At 42.4% G+C, this 23,176-nt stretch overlaps 1 protein-coding gene across 9 annotated transcripts in view; it reads left to right on the top strand.

Moving 5' to 3' along the window:
• The window catches only part of slmapa (sarcolemma associated protein a), a 55,876-nt gene that overhangs the window by 16,101 nt on the left and 16,599 nt on the right, over nucleotides 1-23,176 (top strand). For 4 of the 9 annotated variants that reach the window (XM_070992992.1, XM_070993001.1, XM_070993010.1 and 1 more), the window contains exons 2-11: nucleotides 5,473-5,620; nucleotides 6,604-6,676; nucleotides 15,766-15,802; nucleotides 17,435-17,497; nucleotides 18,110-18,205; nucleotides 18,958-19,029; nucleotides 19,130-19,270; nucleotides 19,374-19,511; nucleotides 20,052-20,220; nucleotides 20,485-20,535. In XM_070992992.1, coding sequence (XP_070849093.1) covers nucleotides 5,473-5,620; nucleotides 6,604-6,676; nucleotides 15,766-15,802; nucleotides 17,435-17,497; nucleotides 18,110-18,205; nucleotides 18,958-19,029; nucleotides 19,130-19,270; nucleotides 19,374-19,511; nucleotides 20,052-20,220; nucleotides 20,485-20,535 — 988 coding nt within the window. Of the gene's footprint in view, nucleotides 1-5,472; nucleotides 5,621-6,603; nucleotides 6,677-9,501; nucleotides 9,692-15,765; nucleotides 15,803-17,434; nucleotides 17,498-18,109; nucleotides 18,206-18,957; nucleotides 19,030-19,129; nucleotides 19,271-19,373; nucleotides 19,512-20,051; nucleotides 20,221-20,484; nucleotides 20,536-22,168; nucleotides 22,316-23,176 lie in introns of those variants that run through there. The other 5 variants (XM_070992974.1, XM_070992958.1, XM_070992966.1 and 2 more) reach the window with 3 other exon arrangements.

Raw genomic sequence — 23,176 nt, 5'->3', positions numbered from 1 at the left:
CAGTTGGTGGGTGGAAGTGGTGCAGGAATGTTGGTGGTGGTGAAAATCTGTCGGAAGTTGAGATTGGTTGTGCATTTGTGTGATGATGTGACTGGAAAAATATTTCACTATTCCAGAATTATTTTCAGCTCCTTTTCTGGTGCAAGAAGCTGACAAAACATCCTTAATTCTCTACAAAATGTTTTTCCTATGTTGTTGAAGGTGGCAGCAAACATTCGAGCCTCGTACTTAAGAGCCTCTCACCTGCAAGGATAATGTAACTTCAGCATTTTGTATTTCCTGAAATCCTGAAATTAACAGAAACCAGTGTTTGTCAGGACAGTGTTGTGTTTGTGTCCTTGTCTGGTTTGGGTGGATTTTAAAGGTCAGTTTAGGTTAAAAGCCTCTTTCATTGATTGTAACCTCTATAGGGACCCTGTAACCCTCTAACACCCACTATAAACCCTTTTAAGGGATAGTTTTAGCTTATCCTAGCTTGTTTTTTTAGCTTTGTCTATCATTTAAATAAATTATCAGGAGGAAGGGGTAGAGATCTTTTATGTTATTACGAGAAGTGAAAAAATGCTTTCAGTTCATTATGAAACTGTGGTGTGACAAATTAGACTGTGGCAGGCCACCACAGTTTAGGTAATTGATGGGAAACACTCATTGGGTTGTCCATTCTTCTGAGTTTAGATGGTTATCAGTACACTTGAGGGACTGAAGCTTGTCTGTGCTGCTGGTGGACTGCTGGTGTCTCCGCTGCTTCATAGGTCGTCGGCTGGGATCACTGCAGAGTGAGAAAACAACTGCTGCTGACGGACAGTGTCACCTCGAAGTTCATTTTTAGCCAGTCTCTTAACCCTAGTAAATGAGGAAATGAAGCAACTGTGATTCAGCATAAACCCACAGTTTGTTTATGGAAATGAAAGGCACTTCCTGTATGAGTCATATGGTTTAAGTGTTAAAATTAGTGTGGGAGATCAGATGCTTACTGCGATCAGACGACAACCTGTAACCACGAGAAAGAGACTGGGAGCTCCTTGGAGGGCCGAGAGGCAGGAGAAGAAACTTGTCCCCTGAATTAAAGTATGGGAGATGGACAAATAGACAGTCGCGAACGTTTCCCCATAGGTCTGATTGGACAGTACATTCCACAAGGACCATACTATTGTTATTTTTTTTATCTAACTATGATGCTTTTCATGGTAATGAGTGTATGACAATGCCAAAACTGTGTCACATTAAATTTTTTGCACATTTTTGCAGAAGCGTCTCATTGAGATCCCTGCAATGCCAGTACAGTGGTCCCGTTCAAAAGAACGAGGGGGCTGTGTTTGTTTGTTTTTTCATGCTGTGTGGTCTGAATGTGATTTCAGTCTTGTTTTACATGACATTTCATTACTGTCATTATGTGATTGTTACTTATTGATCACGTGACACGCTGCTTATAATGATATGATGTATTTATTGAATGGAAATTATGTGTCACAGACAAATGACACGGATGACTTTCACTGGACTGAGACTAAACCAGCAGTCTGCTGCTCACAGGTCGATGGCGTCATGCTTTCTCTCTCTGCGCGTGTGTGTGTGTGTGTGTGTACAATGTACTAGGTATATGCGTATGAGAGCAGTATGTGAGTTATGTGACGCATAGTGTGTGTATGAGTGTGTTGTTGCTGGGCGAAAAGCTCTATAGTTAGGTCCCTCCCTCCCTGTCTCCAGGTTACCATGGGGACAGGAGGCAACTGTCTGTGTGTGTGCGTGTGTGTGTGCGCGTGTGCGTGTGTGTGTGTGTGTGCGCGTGTGTGTGTGTAGCTATCATGATCTGTGAATCGGTAGCTTTTCGTAGCACACTGCAGTCGGATAAACAGCGAAGTCAACCAGTCATCTCCACAGCTTCCTTTCTCTCTGTCTCTTGGTGGTCCCTTGTTTTTGCTTTTTTCTTCTTTAGTCCCTCCTCTCTCACTCTCTTCATCCTCAGGCCCTCCTCTCTCACTCTCTTCATCCTCAGTCTCTCTCTCTCTCTCTCGTACATCGACAGTGGCTTTCAGTCATGACGGAGAGCTGAGAGCTGATGAATGAAACTCCTGGAACGACAGACAGGCCTCAGGCATCCAGATCAGATCGCTAACTGTGTGTGCAATTTGTCGTTACTGTGTGTGTTCCACCGTTAGGTTTGTGTTTATATGTTCAGTTTATGTTTCAGTGTTAGCTTTTAATTATTGTCAGTCTATACATGTGCAGTTTTCTGCCTGATTTGTGTATGTACTGTGATATCTGTGTGTGTGTGTGTGTGTGTGTGTGTGTGTGTGTGTGTGTGTGTGTGCGCACTTCATTTCTGTCTGTGAATATATAGAATATATATGTGTAAGTGTGTTTTCTGAATGTTGTGTGAATGAGTTCTGTGATTTTTGCAGTTTGTTTGGGATTCACTGCTGAGTTTGTTGTCATCCTCGTGAGTTTGTGCTCTGTGTCTCTCTCTCAGTGCTCTGAAATGACGTTAAATGTTGCTGGATTGTCAGTATCATTGTATATTTCTGGGTTTTGAACTACAGTATAGCCTCAGGATTAGATTATGAACAACTCGTAACACAGCCCTAGAGCTGAGGTTTATGTCCGCCCTAGCCAAATACATTTAGACTTCGCTTTCCCACAATTCTTAGCTTCTAATCTGAGTAAACATTCCATCTCAGGTTTGTTCAGATCACTACTTTATTTTAAGAAGGTTGGTACCATTGCTTTTTAATCGATTCATTTGCGTCAAATGTTTCTGCTAGCCTTCCACAAGCAAGTTTTGGCCCATTGCTCCAAACAGAACTGATGTGACCGCTGCATGTTTGTAGGCCTCCTTGCTATCAGATGCTTTTTAAATTCTGCCTACAAATTTTCTGTTAGATTGGGCTTTGTGATGGCCACTCCAGCACCTTGACTTTGTTGTCCTTCAGCCATTTTGCCTCTGCTTTGGAAGTATGCTTTGGTTCATTGTCCATGTGGAAGATTTGCAACAAAGCAAATGTCTTGAGTTGATGTTGCTTCAACATATCCACATATTTTTCCTCTCATGATGCCATCTGTTTTGTGAAGTGCAGCCGTGCCTCCTGCAGTAAAGCACACTGACAACATGATGCTGCCTCTCGGTTGAAATGTTGTTCCTTTTTCTTCCAAACATAGCGATTGTCATTATGGGCAAACAGTTCAATTTTTGTTTTATCAGACCACAGGACATTTCTCCAAAAAGTGCAATATTTGCCCGGTTGCAGCTGCAAACCGTAGTCTGGCTGTTGTGTGGTGGTTTTGGAGCAGTGGTTTCTTCCTTGCTGAGCGACCTTTCAGGTCATGTTGATATAGGACTTGTTTCTACCGTGGATATAGATACTTTCATACCTGTTTCCTCAGGCATCTTCACAGGTTCCTTTGCTGTTTCTCTGTGATTGATTTCCACTTGTTGTGCCAAAGCACATTGATCTCTAGGAAGCAGAATGTGTCTCCTTTCTGAGGGGGATGACGGCTGAGGGAGGAGTTCATTGTGGCTACTTCATACCTCATAGACAGTAATTATTAAAGATGTGTTTTGATAGGTCTGATCTTATTACAATTGTTCACAATTATGGCCTGATGGTTATTATTTGAGCTGACTGCCATCATTTTGCGAAGTTGTCAGAATCATTTGCATTCACCTATATAAAACCAGCTAGATGAAACTAACAGAAATGGCACATTTCCATCACTGTGTTCAAGTTGTTTTCCACTGTTTGCCTGGTGCTTTTAATAACGTCATCTCGTTGCGCCCCCTTCTTCTCCTGTGGTTTAATGGCACCTGAGGGGAGAATTAGTGCCACCAGCTGTTTATCTTGAGGTGCTTAGCTTCTCATATTGGCCTGATGGTCGTGATGGTCGTGGAAATGCACATTGTTTTGCATTTTCTTTTGCTGATTTTCTGTAAATTCCCTGAGAATTTGTGCTTTGTGCTGGCTAATGTTAGGATTTTTGCAACAGATAAAAAGTGAATTAAGTGTGTTTCCATCAGCTGGTCAGTTTTTACTCCTTTTTAGATTTTATATTTGTGCAAGTTTGAACATGTTTTGTGTGTAGCACAATAATAAGGTGAACCAGGAAGAGGAAGAAAAAAGGCCTCTGTGCTATGTGATAAAAGACCCTTGGAGTCAGATCTCAGACCTACTTTTCTAGCAGCATCATGGCTTCGAGGCTGGTAATGGCGCTCAGTCCACCACTTTGGTCCACAGTGAAATATCTCATCAACTGTTATGAATATGTACTGCTATGAAACTTTGTACTGATACTCATGAAAATTTAGTTAAAGTACAGCCTTGCTGAGCTGCCTGTATTCAACTGACTGCATTAACGTCAGTCCTGGTTGGTATATTAATGTCACGTTAGTATTATTATTTTATTATCGAGTGTATTCCTGCTGGCTCATTAGGCCTGTATCTGTTGGTGGTATTGCAGAGTATTCGTGCCTAGTCACAGTAAGGGGCCTATGTGCATTGTGCACTCAGATACACAACACTACATGGTATGTAGATTGATGCACATACTGTGATATGGAACCAAAGTTCAAAGGTGCAAGTTCTGCCTGGAAACTTAAAGCCATATGCTGTTAGCAACATGTGTTGAGATTAACGAAGCTGGAAGAGCCGCCTGCATCCTTTAGACCCGTTGTGTGGCAACAATTTAGTTTCCTGGTCAGTTACAACAGCATCAGAGAAAGAGTTGCAGATAAAACAAGGATGGTGTGTCGGTGTTACTCCATCATTGCATAAATGTTTTGGTGCTTTGAATGTTTAAAATTAGCAATGCTAGATTGTTTGAGGCAGCTGTGGCTCAGGAGATAGAGCCGTCATCAACTTATCAGAAGGTCGGTGGTTTGATCCCTGACATCAGCAGGCTACATGTCAGAGTATCCTAGGACAAGAGCAGCACTTTATAAATACAGTACATTTACCAAACAGCTTATTTAGAACTAATTGAAACCCTTCTCCCAATGAACAAAAGCTTTCTTTTTTTGTTTATATTATATTTTCCTTTTCAAAGCCTAAGCTTTTCAGTTTTATAGCCTATTATGGCCCATAACCCTTTGGGATAATGTTTGTTCAGTGTTTGTACAGTGCAATTCAGAAATGTTTGAGATGTTCCTTCATTTTATAATGAGAACCAGTGGACAGTGGACAAAATGCTTTGTCTCTCCAGCCACAAGGTTTTGTCTGTTTTGATAAATGCAATACTGTCTTTTCAAAACAAATGAAAAACACGTCCTTATGCATTTTTTCCCGTTTTACAGAAACCAGAGTATGAACCGAACTGTGAACCTGTTACCCTGTATCATGTTTTTTCACTCCCTTCTGTCAGTCTCCTTTATTATTTGCACTTGATTCCACTTCATTTCAGCGGTATAATGGTCTGGTCATGTCCGTTATTTTTGTGTCAATGCTTTATTGATTTCTTCACATGGTTCTGTTTGTGTTTCAGTTCTACCTGCAGGACACTAAAAGCAGCAACGGGACATTCATCAACAGCCAGAGGTTGAGTCGCGGCTCGGAGGAGAGTCCGCCCTGCGAGGTCCTCTCCGGCGACATCATTCAGTTTGGTGTCGATGTCACTGAGAACACACGCAAAGGTACATACATGTAGAATAACATTGAAGTTATAGTAGTTTTAATCCACACAAACACTGTGTCACATTATGCTGAGAGAGATGCAGGAAAGAATCAAAGAAAGATGGTTACGGTGAGGTAGAACTGAAAGGTTCTTCCTTCCTCTACCAGCCGTGTATTTGATAATGCACTCATACAACCCTGAAATAATTACATGTGACTAATCCTCAAGGGTACCTTAAGGCTCATTTTGCTTAGGTCAGAGACTACATGCTGTGCATAGCTGATATTGAGGTCAAATTTTCAGCTCCACTAATACTCCTTTCATTCCGGAGACCCAGTGTGCATTCAACCTGCACTGGACTTGATTCTTATGAGACTACTATTACGGGTTAATCTGCAAACATCACTCTCACAGTTACTCCAGTCTACAGTTTCAAACACAGCTCTGCTAAATCACTGAATTACATTAGGTAAAATATACACAGAATACATTTCAGCTGTAGATCATTTTCTCAGAAGAGCACATTGTAGCCTTGTGTGTTTGTAGGGTTTAACTCATCAACTGCAGATCAGGTGTGCTTTACACTTTATATTTTTCGATGTGTTTTTCTGACTGTTTTAGGCAACCGTTGGTTTTCATCCATCAACAATATGAAAATGAACTGGCAGGTCCTTGAAACATTATTTCACACATCATAATGACTCTAAAGCCTGCTTTTATTTTTGTCAAAGTTACCATTTTGTTGTGAGGTCATGCAGGATAAACTTCTCATATCAGTCAGCATCTAAATTGCATCTTCACAAAACAAAAGTAATTCTGATAAAGTAACAGATGTAACTACTGCTATAGATTGCACAACTCAAGCGAGTTTCTAGAGACAGCTAATAGATTTTTGTTTTGAAACAAGAGGTTTTCATAGCATGGTTACCTTTGACATAAAGTACAGGTAATTTATAGTAAATCCACTGAAGCATGTACATTAACATGTTGATTTTTTTCCAGTTACTCATGGCTGCATCGTGTCAACAGTCAAACTCTTTCTACCTGATGGGATGGAGGCACGCCGAAGAAGCGAGTAAGCGTTCTGATCCTTATATCTTTCACTCTGATCACTCACATGTTGTAAGAAAACTTTCTCCATGCTTAGATGGTTTGATTGAAAGGTTGTGATGTGTTACTGCTCATTGATGCACTGTTGCCATTTGAGAGAATGAACCAGGTTCTGGTGGTATTAATAGTTCTGTGGTTGATGTAAATGAAGCTATTACTGCTTTTACACACATGCATGCACACACACACCAAACTTCTGCTTGCATAGTGATGTGATTAGTGTCAGTCTAGTTGTTGATGACACCCTTTTTGTTCACAAGGAATGAGAAAATTGGTGTGTGGGTGTGTATGTCTGTGTCTGATTGTCAGGGTGTGTGTGTGTGGGTTCATGTTTTTATCTGTCATAACCATTTGAAAACTGTTGTTGGTGTCGGACAAGATCATTTGATGTTAACTTTAATTCATGCTGAGGGAGGGTTGGAGAATAAAGGATATTGTGTTCACACATTATAATACCACAAACACGTGCGTGCGTGCGTGCGTGCGTGCAGGGCAGACCAGCAGCTGACCCAGCACGGAACTTCCTACTGTATTGGGAGTCCCACCTGTGTGTGTCTTTGTGTGTGTGTCTGTGAGTTTGTAATTGGCTACTGTAGATACCATGAGGAATTTAGGCGTGTGTGTGATGCAGGGGCACGGTGCCATGGTGGGCAGTGCCATCTGCTGCCCTGCTGTCCTGCTTTCAGTCTGCAAAACACAGACAAGCCTCCTGACCTGCATGAATACTGAAATGAAGAGTTAATGGGTCTGCTCTGCTTCTGCTGTGTGTGCCGACAAATGGGACAGTTGGTTTCCAAACTATCACCATTTACTGTTTCAGAATCTTATTTTAGCTCTGCTGTTGGTTTCTGCACACTGCTGAGAAGAATATCTGGCTCTTTAGCTGCTAAGTGCTCCAATACGTTCACCAGCTAGTCTCTAACTGTGTCTCTTTGGTTCAGAGCAGATAGTGAGGCCGTGGCCAGACAGCTGAACAATGAGCTGAACCTGTAAAGCTCCATAATGCTGAGGGGGCAGATTCAGGTGATAATTCTCTGTAGGTTCATCACTACGAGCAGTGTGACATGTTCACACTGTCATTTGATCTGTTGTTATTATAAACACCATTGTAGAACGTGAGCTCATGAACACGATCAGGGCTGAGTCGTCTTGTTGATAGAAAATTGGAAAATCAGCTTTGCAAAGGTTTGGTATTGACGGGAAGACTGGTCAAATATGCAGCACCAGTGAGCTGGTTCGGTGAAAACTGGTGGCTGCTTACTTTACCTTATAACAGTGTTTCTCAATTCCGGTCCTCAGGCCCCCCTGCCCTACATGTTTTAGATGTTTCCCTCCTCCACCACACCTGATTCAAATGATCGGCTCGTCATCAAGCTCTGCAGTGGCCTGATAACGAGCCACTCATTTGAATCAGGTGTGTTGAAGCAGGAAACATCTAAAACATGCAGGGCAGGGGGGCCCGAGGACCGGAATTGAGAAACACTGCCTTATAAATACAGTACAGTCAAGGTGAAAGCACCTTTTATTGTGACGTTGATGATGTAGCCTCACTGCTGAAAGCACCTGCACAGATGTAACTCATGTCTCAGGAATGCACCGATCCTTGCACGCCGTGTTTGCCCATTTACAGTCAACATAATGGTAATAGAATCAAATTATTATTGATGAATCGATCATTACTTAATTGTCAACATGTCTTGTAGGGACAATATGGAAGAAATGACCCCATCATAGGCTTACATATCAGTGGTGACCCCCACCATCTCAAGTGAATGGACATTTTCCTTATTAAAGACAGCCATACTCGCAATTCTGATTAAGTCTATGCAACTCTGTCTCTGTGCAGTGCAGTGCAGCTGGAGAGAGAGATGTTAAGCTAAACCAGACAGATTTATTAATAGCTGAAGAATGTTTCTGCTCCCCGGTGTTAGCATTAGCCGTCTGGACGTCTGCCAGGTACGGCTTTGCAAAGTTGCCCTCAGTGTGTGAGCTTAGCATCTGTGTGTGTGTGTGAACACATCAGTGTTATTGTGTTTTCCATCTAATGCAAAACACCTGTTGTGACATCACTAATTTGGGGTGGGGCCAGAGAAGTTTGAAAACATGCCGCAGCAGCTTTCCGCCTCTGTGTGATTCAGTTTCTTCCACAGTCTTGTTATTGAAGAGATGACACACAGAGAGGAGAACACAAAAAGATCCAGTTCACAAGTTGGAGCAAGTCAGAAGCTAAAGCTCTGCCTCTGCTTCATTCAGTGTCTTGCAGTTTCTGTTTCTATACAGGAAACATGCAACTCTTAAATGGTGAAAACTAAATCTTCCAGGTACAAATCACAAAGGTTCTGTAATAATGAGCTCAAACCTGTTTCAGGTTTAACTGTCACCTGTCACTGTGTTGTTCATGACAATAGCTCCCCTTTGTTTGCTTATCAGTCTGTTCACTTCACGTATTTCCTTAAACCACCCACACTCTCTGACCATTGCTCACTCCCAGGTGAATGGTGCTTTTGAATGTCAGCTTATAAACTGATGAGACTTAGATAAATGATAACTCCACCCCTCCCCATGCAATGGCAGGTTCGTTATCCAGTGCACCTTTAGACTCCCACACACCAGAAAGGCAGTGAAGAGCTGTAGCTGCTGCAGAGAGGAGATTGTTTCCTCACAGTGAGTGCCAGGAGGGGTGGAGCTACAGTGACTTCCACAAGTTAAAGGAAGAAAATCATCTGTTTTGCTCAGAGGAGAGGAGGAGCAAGGAGTAGAAAGAAAGAAAGAAAGAAAGTTTGTTATGTGATGACTTCACTCACGCTGAGGAAAAGCGAGGAATCAGCTGCTCGGTCTGCAAATAGGAGAGAAAATGAAGTAGCAAGAAAGGATCCATTTTCTCACTGGAGTAGCTGAGGCAGGCTGAGATAGAGGCTTAACAGTGAACTTTGGCCTGTAACAATCACCGTCAGACACACACAGGAAGAAGACCTGACAGGTAACGTCTCTGCTGTGCAGAATCTGAACCAGGATTTTTAGGATCACATGGTCCTGATCAGCCAGGACGTACTGCTTATTGTTCGTCAAGCTTAATGGCCGAATACTATTTACGTGAAGATTTATGTTAGAACTGAATGTGGAGCTTGAATCTGTTAAAGGGCCAGCAAATGATCTACATCCTGCCATAAAATGAAGCTGGCAGTCTAAAGTGCTTGACAGTTGCTAGAGAACATAACACAGAGTTGTTGTTTTTTTGTGGTATGTTCAGATGACTGTTGGATTTGTTAGAGAGAGAGAGGGAGAGAGAGAGAGAGAGAGAGAGTGAGAGAGAGAGAACATGAAACAGAACAATCGAATAACAGGAGTTCACATCGTTCAGGCAACTCAATATTTATACATCACCAACCGCAATCAGCACATGACTCAAATCTAAATTCTCCATATATTGTCTGAAAGGACCTTAAATGTGGTCATTGAACAGTTGTGTACCTTTAACAGCGTAGGTCATCTTCTCCAGAGGCAGTCCAGTTAATGAACTTTAACCTTTTTTGAGAAGAGTGAGATAACTCTGCAAGCAATAAACAAAGATCTTAAGATTTAGAATATGAAACGGAGAAAAGCACCATATTGTCACATTTCGAGAAGTTGAAAGTGGCGAATGTTTAGCACTTTCCTTGATAATTTATTAGTTTAGGGGTTATTAATAGATAGAAAATAGAAAGCTGTTGTTGCTTTTCTGCCGATTGAATAATCCATTGATTCAATGGTGTCAGCAGTAGTATTGACAAGAAGCCAAACAAGAACTTTGTCTTACATGAAAGAATAGGAAGAGAAGGGACTGAATCTGAAGAGACATTCAGTGCCACCTCTGGTACTTCACATTCACCTTTGATTGTCGGTGCTACAGACATATTTCGACCAATGGGAATTAACCACAGAGATTTAGGCCAAAATGTTCTCCGAGACCGCTTCTGGAGTCCTCTCCTCAACAGGTTTGAGTTGTGGTATGATTGTAAAGCCTGTGTCGTGGTAGAAATATGTGAGCAGAGACGGACGGAAACTGCTGCCAGTGTTTTCCATCGTCAGTCGCTGCTGGACCGCATGCAGAACACACTCAGCTAAAATCTGATGTGGATGACTGATTCCTATGGACCAGCTTTGTGAGTGTGTGCGTAGGCAGGACTGATGTTCTTGTGAGCCATATTTGAAGAGCTTTGAATTAGGTCATGTTATGCTGTAGATTTTTTTTCCATCTTTAAAAAATGTGATATTTGGAGCAGTGCTGGTCTGGTCTTTGCAGTCAGTGTTTGATGTGACTGAAAATGAAAGTGATTTGTTCGATGGAGACGGAGCCTGCTGTGGACACCTGCCGTGTGACTTTGTGCCTGCATGCAGCAAAAATCTGCAGCCAGACTAGAACAGATGATGTTGTGGTTTGGGTCTTAGACCCGTAAGCCTCTAGGATACCCCAGCGTTTTTCCATGTTGTCGGTCCCACAGCCGTTTAACTCTGTTGCATACAAATCAGCACATAACAAGATGTTAAAATCTAAAGTCCTGCTGATGGCTCGATGAGGCTGTACTTTAGTACGGTGGTGCTTTGGGCTGAAGGTTAACATCAGCATGACGAAGCTAACATTTTGATGTTTAGTGGGCATAACTTTTACCATGTTGACCATCGTAGTTCAGTTTCAGTGGGCCAACATTTCCTTATTAGCATTAAACACAGAGTACACTTGAGGCTGAAGGGAATGTCATTAGTTTTGCATGTATTTTGCCATAAATCCAAAGTGTTGGACAAATTAAGAATTTGACCTGATGAAGGCGCTAGATGGAAAGTGGAGGAGATGGGCAAAGTTGTCACAATTCATCCTGATGGGAACATGAATGAAAATCCAACCTTAAATGTGTAAACCTCATAGTGGCGCTAGAGGAAATGAGGGAATCTCCGAATCATTACGATCTTTGAGTCAGGAGTGTACGTGCACCTTTGCATGGCAATCTGTCCAGCAGTTGTTGAGCTGAGTGACAGATGGGCAATCCATAGAGCCATCCCTCAGCAGGGGCTCAAAGTGATGAGGTCAGAACCACTGTTGCCTCATTGAATGACGTATATCTGAAACGTTGTTGTTTGCAAAATACAGTGGAAAGTGAGCTCATGAGTTATGTGAAGGTCCAGGTTACAGGTTTTCAAATTCCTACAGTGGAGAAGTGCTGTTTGATTCAAGAACTGGCTAAATAAATAAGATTATGAATGGAGGAGCCTCCTGCTGTGATGATGCTGTTTGATAGTGGCGATAAATAAGACAACATGATGCACAGTAATTGCCTTGGTGATGAAAATTACAGCATGTCAGACTGCTCTGACCGAATGAATGTAGCAGAAACAAACTGAGAGCCACACAGGAAGATGGAGTTATTAAGGAGAAGACTCCTCTTCAGGAGGTGTCGCCGCCGGTGTCCAGCAATCAAAAGCAGCTGAACCAAAAGTGCTGCAAAGTAAGTGCTTAATTATTGGTATGCAGTGGAAATGAATTATTTAAAAGTGATCAAAAAAACCCTGAAAATCTAATTTGAGATGGCGAAAGTGCACGACAGAAGAAAAGGTCGATTTTACACCCTGTGTGTCCTTGTGTTATTCAGAAGTACCGCCAGTTTCGTTCAGTCGGTCCAGTTTTTAGTAACCCCTTTGCAAAGTATGCAGCATGTAATTATGATTTATTTATTAATTCTTACTCTGTGAAATGTAGCTTGAAATGATCTGCTGTCAAAGCTCAGAGAGACTTATTAAAAAGGACTAGATAAAAGCTAAAAAATGCAAAACGTTTGCATGAGGACGTATTGAGGTGGATTATTTCCTGGAGGATTCTGGCTTCCTCCTGAACGTGAGGTGATGGACAGGCAGCAGAGCTCAGTGTAACGCAGCTCTGATATGAAAACACTTAACTCTGCACAGAAAGTCTCTGGTGTATATGCTGATGGATGGCGTTGCTCTGGAAGTAGTTTGTCACGCTGAAGGAGAACAGCAGCAGCAGAACCCCTGAACTCTGCGGAGAACCTGCACTGCTGAAAGGACAGAAGTGCTCTTAAATGATTGGCTTATCCCTTCAAGTGTCTTTTATCCAGTTTACTTACAGGATTCACTAATGAAAGTACTCTTCCCACCTCACAGTGTATTTACATCATCTGACAATCCTTTTGTAACTGTGGCCAGGACTTTGTTTTGCATATGTCTGCATACATGGAAAAAATGTGTTTTAGAGTTTGAAGTCTTATTTGGTGATTCAGTCTAACATTATTGGCATAATGTTTTGCAGTTTAGCATTTGTTGTGTTCTTTTGTGGAGTTTAGTGACCTGTCTCATTTGAAACGTTTGATTGATAAAGGTTATTGTCGACGCTCATCATTGTCTGAGAGTAAAGCTTTCATATTATGGCTCTTATACCAGGTTACGTCTTAGTATCTGGAACAACTTTGGGGTTATTTACCAAGCAAGTTAGATGCAAGCTGGTTTTGTCATTTGGTTCAGGCAGTTAGAGGCTGTAAATATCTATTAATAACTAACATCTCTGTGTGTGCTGCAAACCTTGTCCTTTTAATTAAGTGAATTCATGAGAGTTAATCTCCTTTCAGTAAACAAAGTATAAGTAGGATATGGTTCAGCACGCAGCTGGTGAGACTGGCTCCAGATAAGGATGGAAACACTATAATGGAGGGCAGCAGGCGGCACCGTGGGTACAGGGTTGAGCGCTGTCGACTCACACCAAGACGGTCTGAGGTTCACATCTATTGAATCTGTTTTCATGTTCTGCCAGTGTCTCTGTTGTCTTTGGGCTTGCGCTGACCATCAATGTGACATTGAATGGCTGTCTGTATGTGTCAGCCCGGTGATGGACTGGTGAGCCCACCACTCACTCACTCACATGTCAGCTGAGAAAGACTCCAGCACCCCCCTTATCCTGGCAAAACACAAATGAGTATCATTAAATGTTGGACAGTACAAAAAAGTGTGGTATTTTGAATTAAGAGAAGCTTGTATTTCCTCACATAGTTGCTGTAGAAGCTGTAGTGGTCTCCACCTCTCCTGCCGGTTGCTGGTTACACATTAACAGAGTTTTGTTGTATTTTTCCCAGAGTCAAGTTTACCTTCATTCCTGAACCCTGACTGTTCCCAGGTAAAATCTGGATTATCTTCACCCCCGCTAAAACAAACCTGTGCGACCTTGTGTTGCTCTAAGATACAGGACTTTGGATAAACACCTCCACTCATGCAGGGCAGAAACTGAACGTGGCCGATTTTCCCCACACTGTGACTCAGATCTGCTGTTGCTTTAGTGCTGTGTGAACAAAAAGCTCACATTGATTCTGATCTTTTGCTCATTTTTAATTTGCTCACATGTGTAAAATCAGAATTTTAAATTGGCATCCATGCAGCTGTGGTCATGACTCCTACTAGTCTCCATTTGATTAATACAACACAGAATAGTGGAAACAACTCACCCAAAAACCATACTGGTACACGTGGTTTGCACTAAACTAACAGGAAACAGAAACAGGGCCACCTGTGTCATGTGACCCAAATCACCTGCCTGTGGTACATATGAAAATACATGAATCTGAAGAGTTTAGCTTAGTGTTCATCAAATATTTTTGTTGCTTGTTGGCTGCTTACTTTAATTTCATGACATGAAAAAAACACGTAGAACTGAGCATCTGTACTCTGATCTCTGCATCACTGCTGTACAGTCAGGAAGAAACCTCAGCTCATGTTACATAGGTGAGGAAAATACTGACAGTTACACCTATTGCAGTGAATTTCATGATTAACTGTAAATCCAATAGGGAAAAACCCACAGGGCTCTACTTCACTTGAGTTTGTGAGTGAATTGAAGGTGCTTGCTGGTGCCTTTCAACAGCTCGTTCTTTTGTTTGTCAAATGTCTTGACTTTGTACATGTTGGTGATGTAAACCTACAACACACTTTGCCTCTGCACTGAGCTCTGCGCTCCACCTTACCGTGAGGACAGCTGCTCATGTGTAGAGGGCTTTAAACATCTTGGGCTGTGATTGAGTGGTACATTATTGTTGCATTGTTCTAATTAGTTGAGCTAGCTTAAGGCAAAGTTGTATGACTTTCGTTTCTGAAGTTGTCTACCGACTTATTCCACATCTCTAAAAAGTGGCCCCGGGTTGCTCTGTGTGAGCGACACAGTGTCACATCCCTCATTGACTTTAACTGTACTTTAAAGAATCCCTTTGCAGCTTAATGATGAGTATGTTATGTTATGGTGCAGTATGGTAAAATTTTCCATCTGGCCACTGTCAGATAGACCCCCACCACTTCTTTGTCCTACTGAACAGCTGATCACAGGCTGTCGCAGAACAGCCACTCTCGCTCATGCTTCAGACACAGACCACTAAATGAATCCAACCGGGGATGGACTCGCCAAAAACCAGTATATTGTTCCATTCGGACATCCCTATCAGTCAATTAGACACAACAACCGCAGCATGCTGTTCACCTCTTTGGAAAGCCTGTTCAGTCAGCGGTTCCTGTGTGTGTTTGCTATTCACTCTTGCAGTAAACTCAGTTGGGTGAAGCTCATAATGTTTGGTTTTGTTGTAACCATTGAACTTGAACCTTTTTGAGGTTATAGTTGTTAATTAGTTCCTCGTCCGTCTGTCTGTCTGTTTGTTTGTCTGTCTGTCTGTCTCTCTGTGTGTTTTTGAGGCTCTAGTTGAAGCCGATATTGAGTCTGCCAATTAGTTTAATCGGAACAAGGAGAAAATCAATAAATTAATGGAAAATAATTATTGTAATTAGAGAGAAAGCTTCGCAGATATTTGAGAAAGTTTTAAAGTCCTCAGAGTAATGTTCAGCTGATTCACCTCAATGACCTCAGTGTGCTGAGATGAGGGTTTTTGTTTAACGAGGAGGTGAAGAACGAGTTTCACAAGACCTTCAAGAACCATTTTTTCCTTTCTGTCGCCGTGGTTACTCCATGAGTCTTTCCTCCCTGCTGTTTCCATGGTGACAATATGTTTTTTTTTTTCCTCTCCCTTCCTCTTTCAGCGTCATCCAGACTCCATTACCACTACCTGTAGACAAGGTAAGAACATGAAACGTGTGTGTGTTGTTCTTTCCTCTTTGCAGGTTGCTTGTCTCTGGCACAGGTTTGCGTGCATGCTCTTCAGTGATGGAGCTGTGTGCGTGTGTGCATGCGTGTCTGCGTGTGTTGGGTAGTTTCACACACATAAATAGTCTTTGCACACACACACACACACACACACACACACACACACACACACACACACACACACACACAGAGTGGAGTAGTCAGCTGATAGAGGAATTCAGAGAATCCTTCAGTTTCTGCTGCCACACTACAGAAGTCTTTCACATGGGTCAGGGGGCAAGCCCCCCCCCCCCCACACACACACACACAATTCACGCTGAGTACTTTGTGTCTTTAGGTGTCTACTAAACCAATTGAAATCGAACTTAAATTCAATTTCTTTTTTTGTCAGCTATAGCTGTAAATCACTTATACTGTGTTCTTTGACAAAAAATTGAAAATCTATCTTTTACATTTTTTGGCTTCATGATGGCACGTCATAGTACAGTAGAGTGCCAGGCTGATTGTTAAAGTCCACACTGTACCTCACCACACTGTGTTGTTAGCCTTGTTAACTTTCTCTGGTGCCTCACCCTGTTCTGTGTTTCCCTCCAACACTGAGAACAACAGGGCCTCAGTGTAACCTGTCTGAGGAATGTAGGCTGGTGTGTGTGTGTGTGTGTGTGTGTGTGTGTGTGTGTGTGTGTGTGTGTGTGTGTGTGTGTGTGTGTGTGTGTGTGTGTGTGTGTGTGTGTGTGTGTGTGTGTGTGTGTGTGTGTGTGTGTGTGTGTGTGTGTGTGTGTGTGTGTGTGTGTGTGTGTGTGTGTGTGTGTGTGTGTGTGAAGGAGGAGCTGTGATTAGATTTGAACCACTTCTCTAACATAATTAAGTATCCTAAAGCAGGATCCTTGCACCTCCTGAGTCTCAAAAGAGACACACACACACTCTGAAGTACACACTTGCAAACACACACACACACACACACACACACACACACACACACACAAACCCAGGCCGTCACTTTGGCTTAAGGTGAAAGTGTATCGAATGCATAGACAGAATGTGTGTGGCTTTGGTTTCACGACCAGTGTTTGAAACAGTCAAAACTGTAGATGCCAGGTGTGTCATGATACACCTGCTTTCAGGTGTGGAATAGTTAAAGATGTTCAGATGGACATTAATCTCATGTATGTGTGTTAAATAAGTAACTGGTGTCAGCACTTGACTTGACGGTTGTCTGACCTTAGTATGAAGACTGGACATAGGGAAACTGTTAGCCTGTGAATGTGTGTGAGGACATAAATCTGTTTACACTGTCACATGGTGGGACTTGCCTTCCTTATGGGGACAAAACGTCCTGATAAACATCATTAAATATTAGGGTGCAGACTTGGGTTAAGGTTGTGGTCATGGTTAGGGTAAGTCTCCAGCAAATGGGTGTAAGTCTTTGTAATGTCCTCTGAAGTGATGGACACACAGCTCTGTTTGTTTCTGTGTGTGTGCGCACAGAATTTGCTTTTGACCTAAACGCTTCTGTTCATCTGTTTGTCCACTTTGAAATCAAACACACGTCTGAATGAACTCAAGACTGTCAATATGTTACCGTGTTTTGTGTGTCTTTTCTAGGTTGCGGCCAACACTCCCAGTATGTATTCTCAGGAACTGTTCCAACTCTCCCAGTATCTACAGGTAACACACTGACACCTACTGGCCATTCTGTCGAACTACACTAAAAGTAATAAAGCAGTGAAGAGTCAGATGTGCATGTTTGTTTTTCATTAATCATCAGATGTAGAGCATTTTTAGTGTCAGATAGCAAATCATGCAGCCTGAACCGCTGTGAACATTTTCAGTGTGGACAGGAACACAGGAGGACAGGAAATGTGCAGTGTTTGTTAGCAGTGATCCGATGACTGATAACTCCATCTTTCCGTTTCATAATTATACCAGTGAAAATAAAAACCACATCATCAAGTCAGGCACATCACAGGATATGAGATCACACCTAATCATACAACAGAAGTAGTCGTCTTTGATGAGTGAAGCTTAGAAAGGATCTACGGCTGAGGAGCAGGAGGGAATTATTTCTGAAAGGAAATCTGTTCCTAAAGTCTTACCTAACCTTCTGTGATTTATGATGGTGTTTGATCAAAAACATGTTCCCCTCACAGCCAAAGTGTCATTTCCTCATGAAAGAGACCTGCTCTTTAAAGATGTCTCATGCAATTTTTCTTTATTTTTTCCCTTTGAGTCATCGATCGCTCACTGCTCCCCTCCCTTTCTTTCTGTTCTCTCTACCAGGAGGCCTTACACAGAGAGCAGATGTTGGAGCAGAAACTAGCCACTCTGCAGCGTCTGCTAGCCAGCACTCAGGAGGCCTCAGAGAGCAGCTGGCAGGTAGGAAATACCATTATCACACTGACACACAAAGAGGTACAAATACCATGAAACAGGCTGGGTACAAAGTTTTGAAAGTCTTGTTTCATCTACACAATCACTCATGTAAACAAAAATATTTTAATATTTGAAATTAAACAATCTCATCACAATAAATAATCACTATCAAAACATACAATCAATGTAAATATGAACAGCTGGTAAAATAAACGAAGTCACAATATGAACTGATTGCTGCGGGTATAAAGCCTTGAGAGGCTGGAAATATGTGGTTTAGGTACATTGGAAGTGCTTGAAAAGTGCTTGAAGTTTACTCTTAAAAGGCTGTGCGAAGCCTGATGATGCATCCTCTGAGTTATGACTCCAGCGGGCTTCACTCTCTCTGGCAGTGCATTTTTTTTTTCGGTTAAGTACAGTAATGGCAGTACTTGTGTACATGCTGCTCCCTCAAAAGTACATTTCACTGTAATGTATTGCTGTGATTGTGTTATATGGAAATGACGTGTTACAGCTTGTAAATACCATTAATCTCAAAATCAAAACAGTCATTTTAACAGAGTTGTGCTTCAGTCATTGTAGAGCAAACAAATATGCATCAGATCAGTGCAAAGACAACAATACCACCACTTAACACTGCATTGATCATGTACACTGTATGGTTGGATGGTGATGTGAGGGCAGTTTTCTCATTGTGACCTTGATATGAACAAATTTATCCTACATGCTGTGAACTGAGTGTGTGTCTTCACCAGGCTCTGATTGATGAAGACCGTCTGCTCTCCAGACTGGAGGTGATGGGCAGTCAGCTGCAGTCTTACTCTAAGGTAATCCACACGCTCTCAATAACAAGGTCTCCTGCAATAAATGGATCAAAATCAAACATTATCATCCACTAAAAAAAGAAATCTCCGAATTCTCTCTCAGTCCCAGACGGAGGAAGGGATGCGCAAGGAGCTCTTGGCTCTTCAGGAGGACAAACACAACTATGAGACAACAGCGAAGGAGTCTCTGAGGAGAGTCCTGCAGGAGAAGATCGAGGTGGTCCGGAATCTGTCAGAGGTGGAGGTAGGACACACATACGTATGATATATGATGATAGTTTGTCATTTTGAGGCATGGGGCTTTGTGTTGGTGGAACCAAAAAGTTTTTGTTTTTTCTGTCCTGCAGCGCTCACTCAGTAACACAGAGGATGAGTGCACACACCTGAAGGAGATGTCTGAGAGGGGCCAGGAGGAGCTGAGGGAGCTCGCCAATAAGTACAACGCCGCCGTCAACGAGATCAAGGAGCTCACTGACAAAATTAAGGTACGTGCACAGCCCCGAGGACATGCTGTGATGTTACTCTGGAGGACAAAGGGTTTAATTTCTCTGCAATAACTTTGGATTTAATACTGAGTATGTTTGATTTTGTATATTGTTTGTAGCAAAATATGTTTTTATACTTTATGGCGCTTGCTTGCTTTTGTTAGAGTTGTTTTCATGTTTACTCTCTCTTTCTCTGTCTGTCCTGCTCCTCTCTTCTTTTCCCTTTCCCATATTCATTCTTCTGACTTCACATTCTTTCCTTGCTTCTCTCTCCTCACCCTCTTTTCTCCTGTCTTCTTTTCTCCTCTCCTCTCCTCTCCTCTCCTCTCCTCTCCTCTCCTCTCCTCTCCTCTCCTCTCCTCTCCTCTCCTCTCTTAATCCTCCCCGGCGTCTATCTCATCTTTTCTATTTACTTGCTCCTCATCTCTCTTTTATCCTCTCTGCCTTCTGCTTTATTCCCTTCCTCCTTTCTTTCCTGTTCTTCTCCCCCCTCTATCTCCTCCCTCCCTCATGCTCTCTTCCCCACCTCTCCTCCTCCAGGCGGCGGAGGGGCGGCAGGAGGAGCTGACCCAGCGGGGAGCGACGGAGAAGAGGGAGTTGGAGCTGCGGATCGAGGAGATGGAGGAGAAGGAGCAGGTTCTCCAGGCTCGCATTGAAGCTCTGCAGGCTGACAACGACTTCACCAATGAGAGGCTCGCCGCCCTGCAGGGTACACACACACACACACACACACACACACACACACACACACACACACACACACACACACACACACACACGTATGCACACGCTGCCCTAACTTTTAACAAACTGACCACACCCGCAAGCCAATCACTTTTAACTCATCAAAAGAGTTACCATAGAAACCAGTGGCCGCGTCACAACATGTCTTTGACCAATCAGGAGGCCTCGCTTGGACTTCCTGTCAGTCAACACTCCTCTCTGCTGTTGTTGTTGTTGTTGTTGTTTACAGTGCGGTTAGAACAGCTACAAGAGAAAAGCATTAAAGAGAACAACAGTCTGGGTGAGTCCACACGTCTCTGGTTTGCTCTGGGACACTCGTCCTCTCCGCCGTCTCTCCTGTGGTTGCTAACTTCACTTCCTCATCCTGCACTAATGATGCACGATAAATTCCTGCATGATGCCCACATAACTTCCTGTTGCTTGCTGCTCTCTTTGTTCATCTGTCTCTCTGTCTGTCACAGTGGAAGTCTGGCTCTTCTTCTTCTGTTTTGGTCTTGTTTATGGTGGCTTAATGTCGGGTCCTCCGGTGCCCCCTGTTAGTTTAAGGGGACATGTGATATTGATGTTCAGTTGAGATATTTTTCTGATTTATGGAGAATTGAAGCCCACATAAGCCCTCAGAACATTTGTGTCAAGATCTTAAATCATTCAGGGAGAATTGACTCTTTTTCATGATATACATTCAGAAACCTCAACACAGTCACTGGCAGCTGAGCACGTCTGCTCCTTTGGCAAGAGAAATCATCAGTCCACCTAAATTAAAATGTTTGAAAACATTTCTTCTTAAGGTTTTGATGGAGCCCTGCCTGTATGCTTCATCCTTTGCCAATCATATGCCTGTTTAGGTGATCAGCTGTGCTACTTGTCCTTATTTTAGAGCCGTAACAGACGTTTTATACTTGTGCTACAATTTTGTGGCTTGTGCTACAGAACTTTAAGCACCAGCGCTTCAAAAAGAATTTGATAGCAGAATTTGTTTTTGGAGCAGGATTCAGTACAAATACAGAAATGTTGGTGGGTTGCTGTCTAATGTGGTGGTGCAGGTGGTTCATTGGCCTGTGCTCTGGCAACCGCATGCACCTCTGGTGACGTTTATTCTGCCTTCAACATAAACATTTAGCAAATGGAGAAAAAAAATTTGAAGACCCCTAAAATAAATGAGCAAATTGTTATGCAATGCCAGAAATATTCAGGGATTAGTGCAGTGCTGCAATGTGTGATTTCAAATAAATGTGCATAGTATACAGAAGTACAGAGAATGGACAAGTTCCAGTGCAATGGATGGTTTTGATAAAAATGTGCAAAAGTACAAGTGTTGTCACTGAAGTACACTATCTTACTGTTTATTCACTGTTCAATGAGTGCTGCTTGCTGTAATTAGCTGTTTTTGGCCTCGTAGTGCGTTACAATTTAAACCATTCTCTTGCTAAAAATGCAATTTCAACTGTGGCCACTCTCAATCGTGAACCCAAGCCCCCCAGGACCAACACCGGGCTGCAAGGGGATTCAAACATGTGATCTTTGAATGCCAGGATGGTTCGTGTAACCTCTCTGTGTGGCTGCTTCAGAGGGGACAGGTTGTCTCAGGGACTTGGTGGCTGTCTGTTGAGTCAACACAAGGCTTGTTGGGGTTTCTGGGTAATATGGGTTCTTTCCATGGTTGCTAAACTGTCCACTGCTTTGTTTTTTCTTCTTCTGGGGAAAAAGAGCTTTTGGTCACTGATTGACTTCTTGTGATTGAATGACAACACTGAATATGAATGCTGGAGGTGACTGTCTCACTGCTCACTTCGCCACAGTAGCCACTTTGTGAAGGACCCTGCCATCATTTGGACCCTCACTCTGTTGTGAACATTCGTTTGGCTGGTGCAGTTTCGACAAAATCGTATATATCTGATCTGGTCACATGACAGATGTCGACATTGTCTCCCACGGACCGGTAGAGGAGCCTGTCGAGGACAAACAGAGGCCGCAGACATCTGAGAGCCAGGAGGAAGACGAGGATGAGGAGGATACAGACACAGATGATGGTGCAGTTGGTGAAGATGAAGCTATTCATGGTAGTTAGTTTGATTATCATAATCGATAGTTTGACACTGTTTCATTGCAGGTTTTATTTTACAGAATAAAAGAAAACAGTCCTAGACAATAGTGTCCATTTAATAAAGAATAATGTAGATAAGTTTAACACACAGAATAAAATGCTATTGAATAATGGATGATGAGAAATTGATATAAAACCTCCCAAATGAATTTTTAAAAGACTAACAATGGACTGATGGTGACATTGTAGTTTATCTAATTGGAGCCTGCCTTTCTTTACTAATATCTTTTCTATTTTTATTTTTATTTTTTCCAAATTAAGTGTATCAGAAATGTTTCAGTTTTGATCCAGGGAAATATTTCTTTTGATAAAATGTCTCATTTTAAGGTCACACTTGCCGATACGGTATGACCGTCCTGGATCGTGCTTATCAGGCCATTCAAGCCAAACAAAGCTGGCTGATCTAACAGAGAAAATTTAATACTGCTTGTCAGATTTCACTCTAGATTTTGTGTTCTAGATGTGTTGTAGGGATGATTTGGAGCGCTTCAGTGAATCTGTAGTTTTGTCCAGTTTTTGGTTTGAGGAGGCTCTTGTTGATTGCACTCTCAGCTGGTCACATCTTGTCTTCTGACTCTGATTCTCTCTCACCAGGATGCAGAAACTCTTGCTTGTTTAACATAATGTGGTTGAATTGAGTAGTAGTTGGATGCAAACTGCTGGGCTGGTTGTTAATGTGTTGAAGTGGAGAGTTATTGTGAGACAGAAGCTTATGCCTGAGCTGTCTGTCTGCTGTCTGTCTGTCCACATCCTGTCTGTCGTTACAGTGTTGTGGTATCTGTCCAGAACCGCTGTGAAAAACCTGCCATGTATGGGT

This window comes from Chaetodon trifascialis, chromosome 3 (assembly GCF_039877785.1).
Source record: "Chaetodon trifascialis isolate fChaTrf1 chromosome 3, fChaTrf1.hap1, whole genome shotgun sequence".
Classification (NCBI taxonomy): domain Eukaryota; kingdom Metazoa; phylum Chordata; class Actinopteri; order Chaetodontiformes; family Chaetodontidae; genus Chaetodon; species Chaetodon trifascialis.
This window is presented reverse-complemented; position numbering and strand designations above follow the sequence as displayed.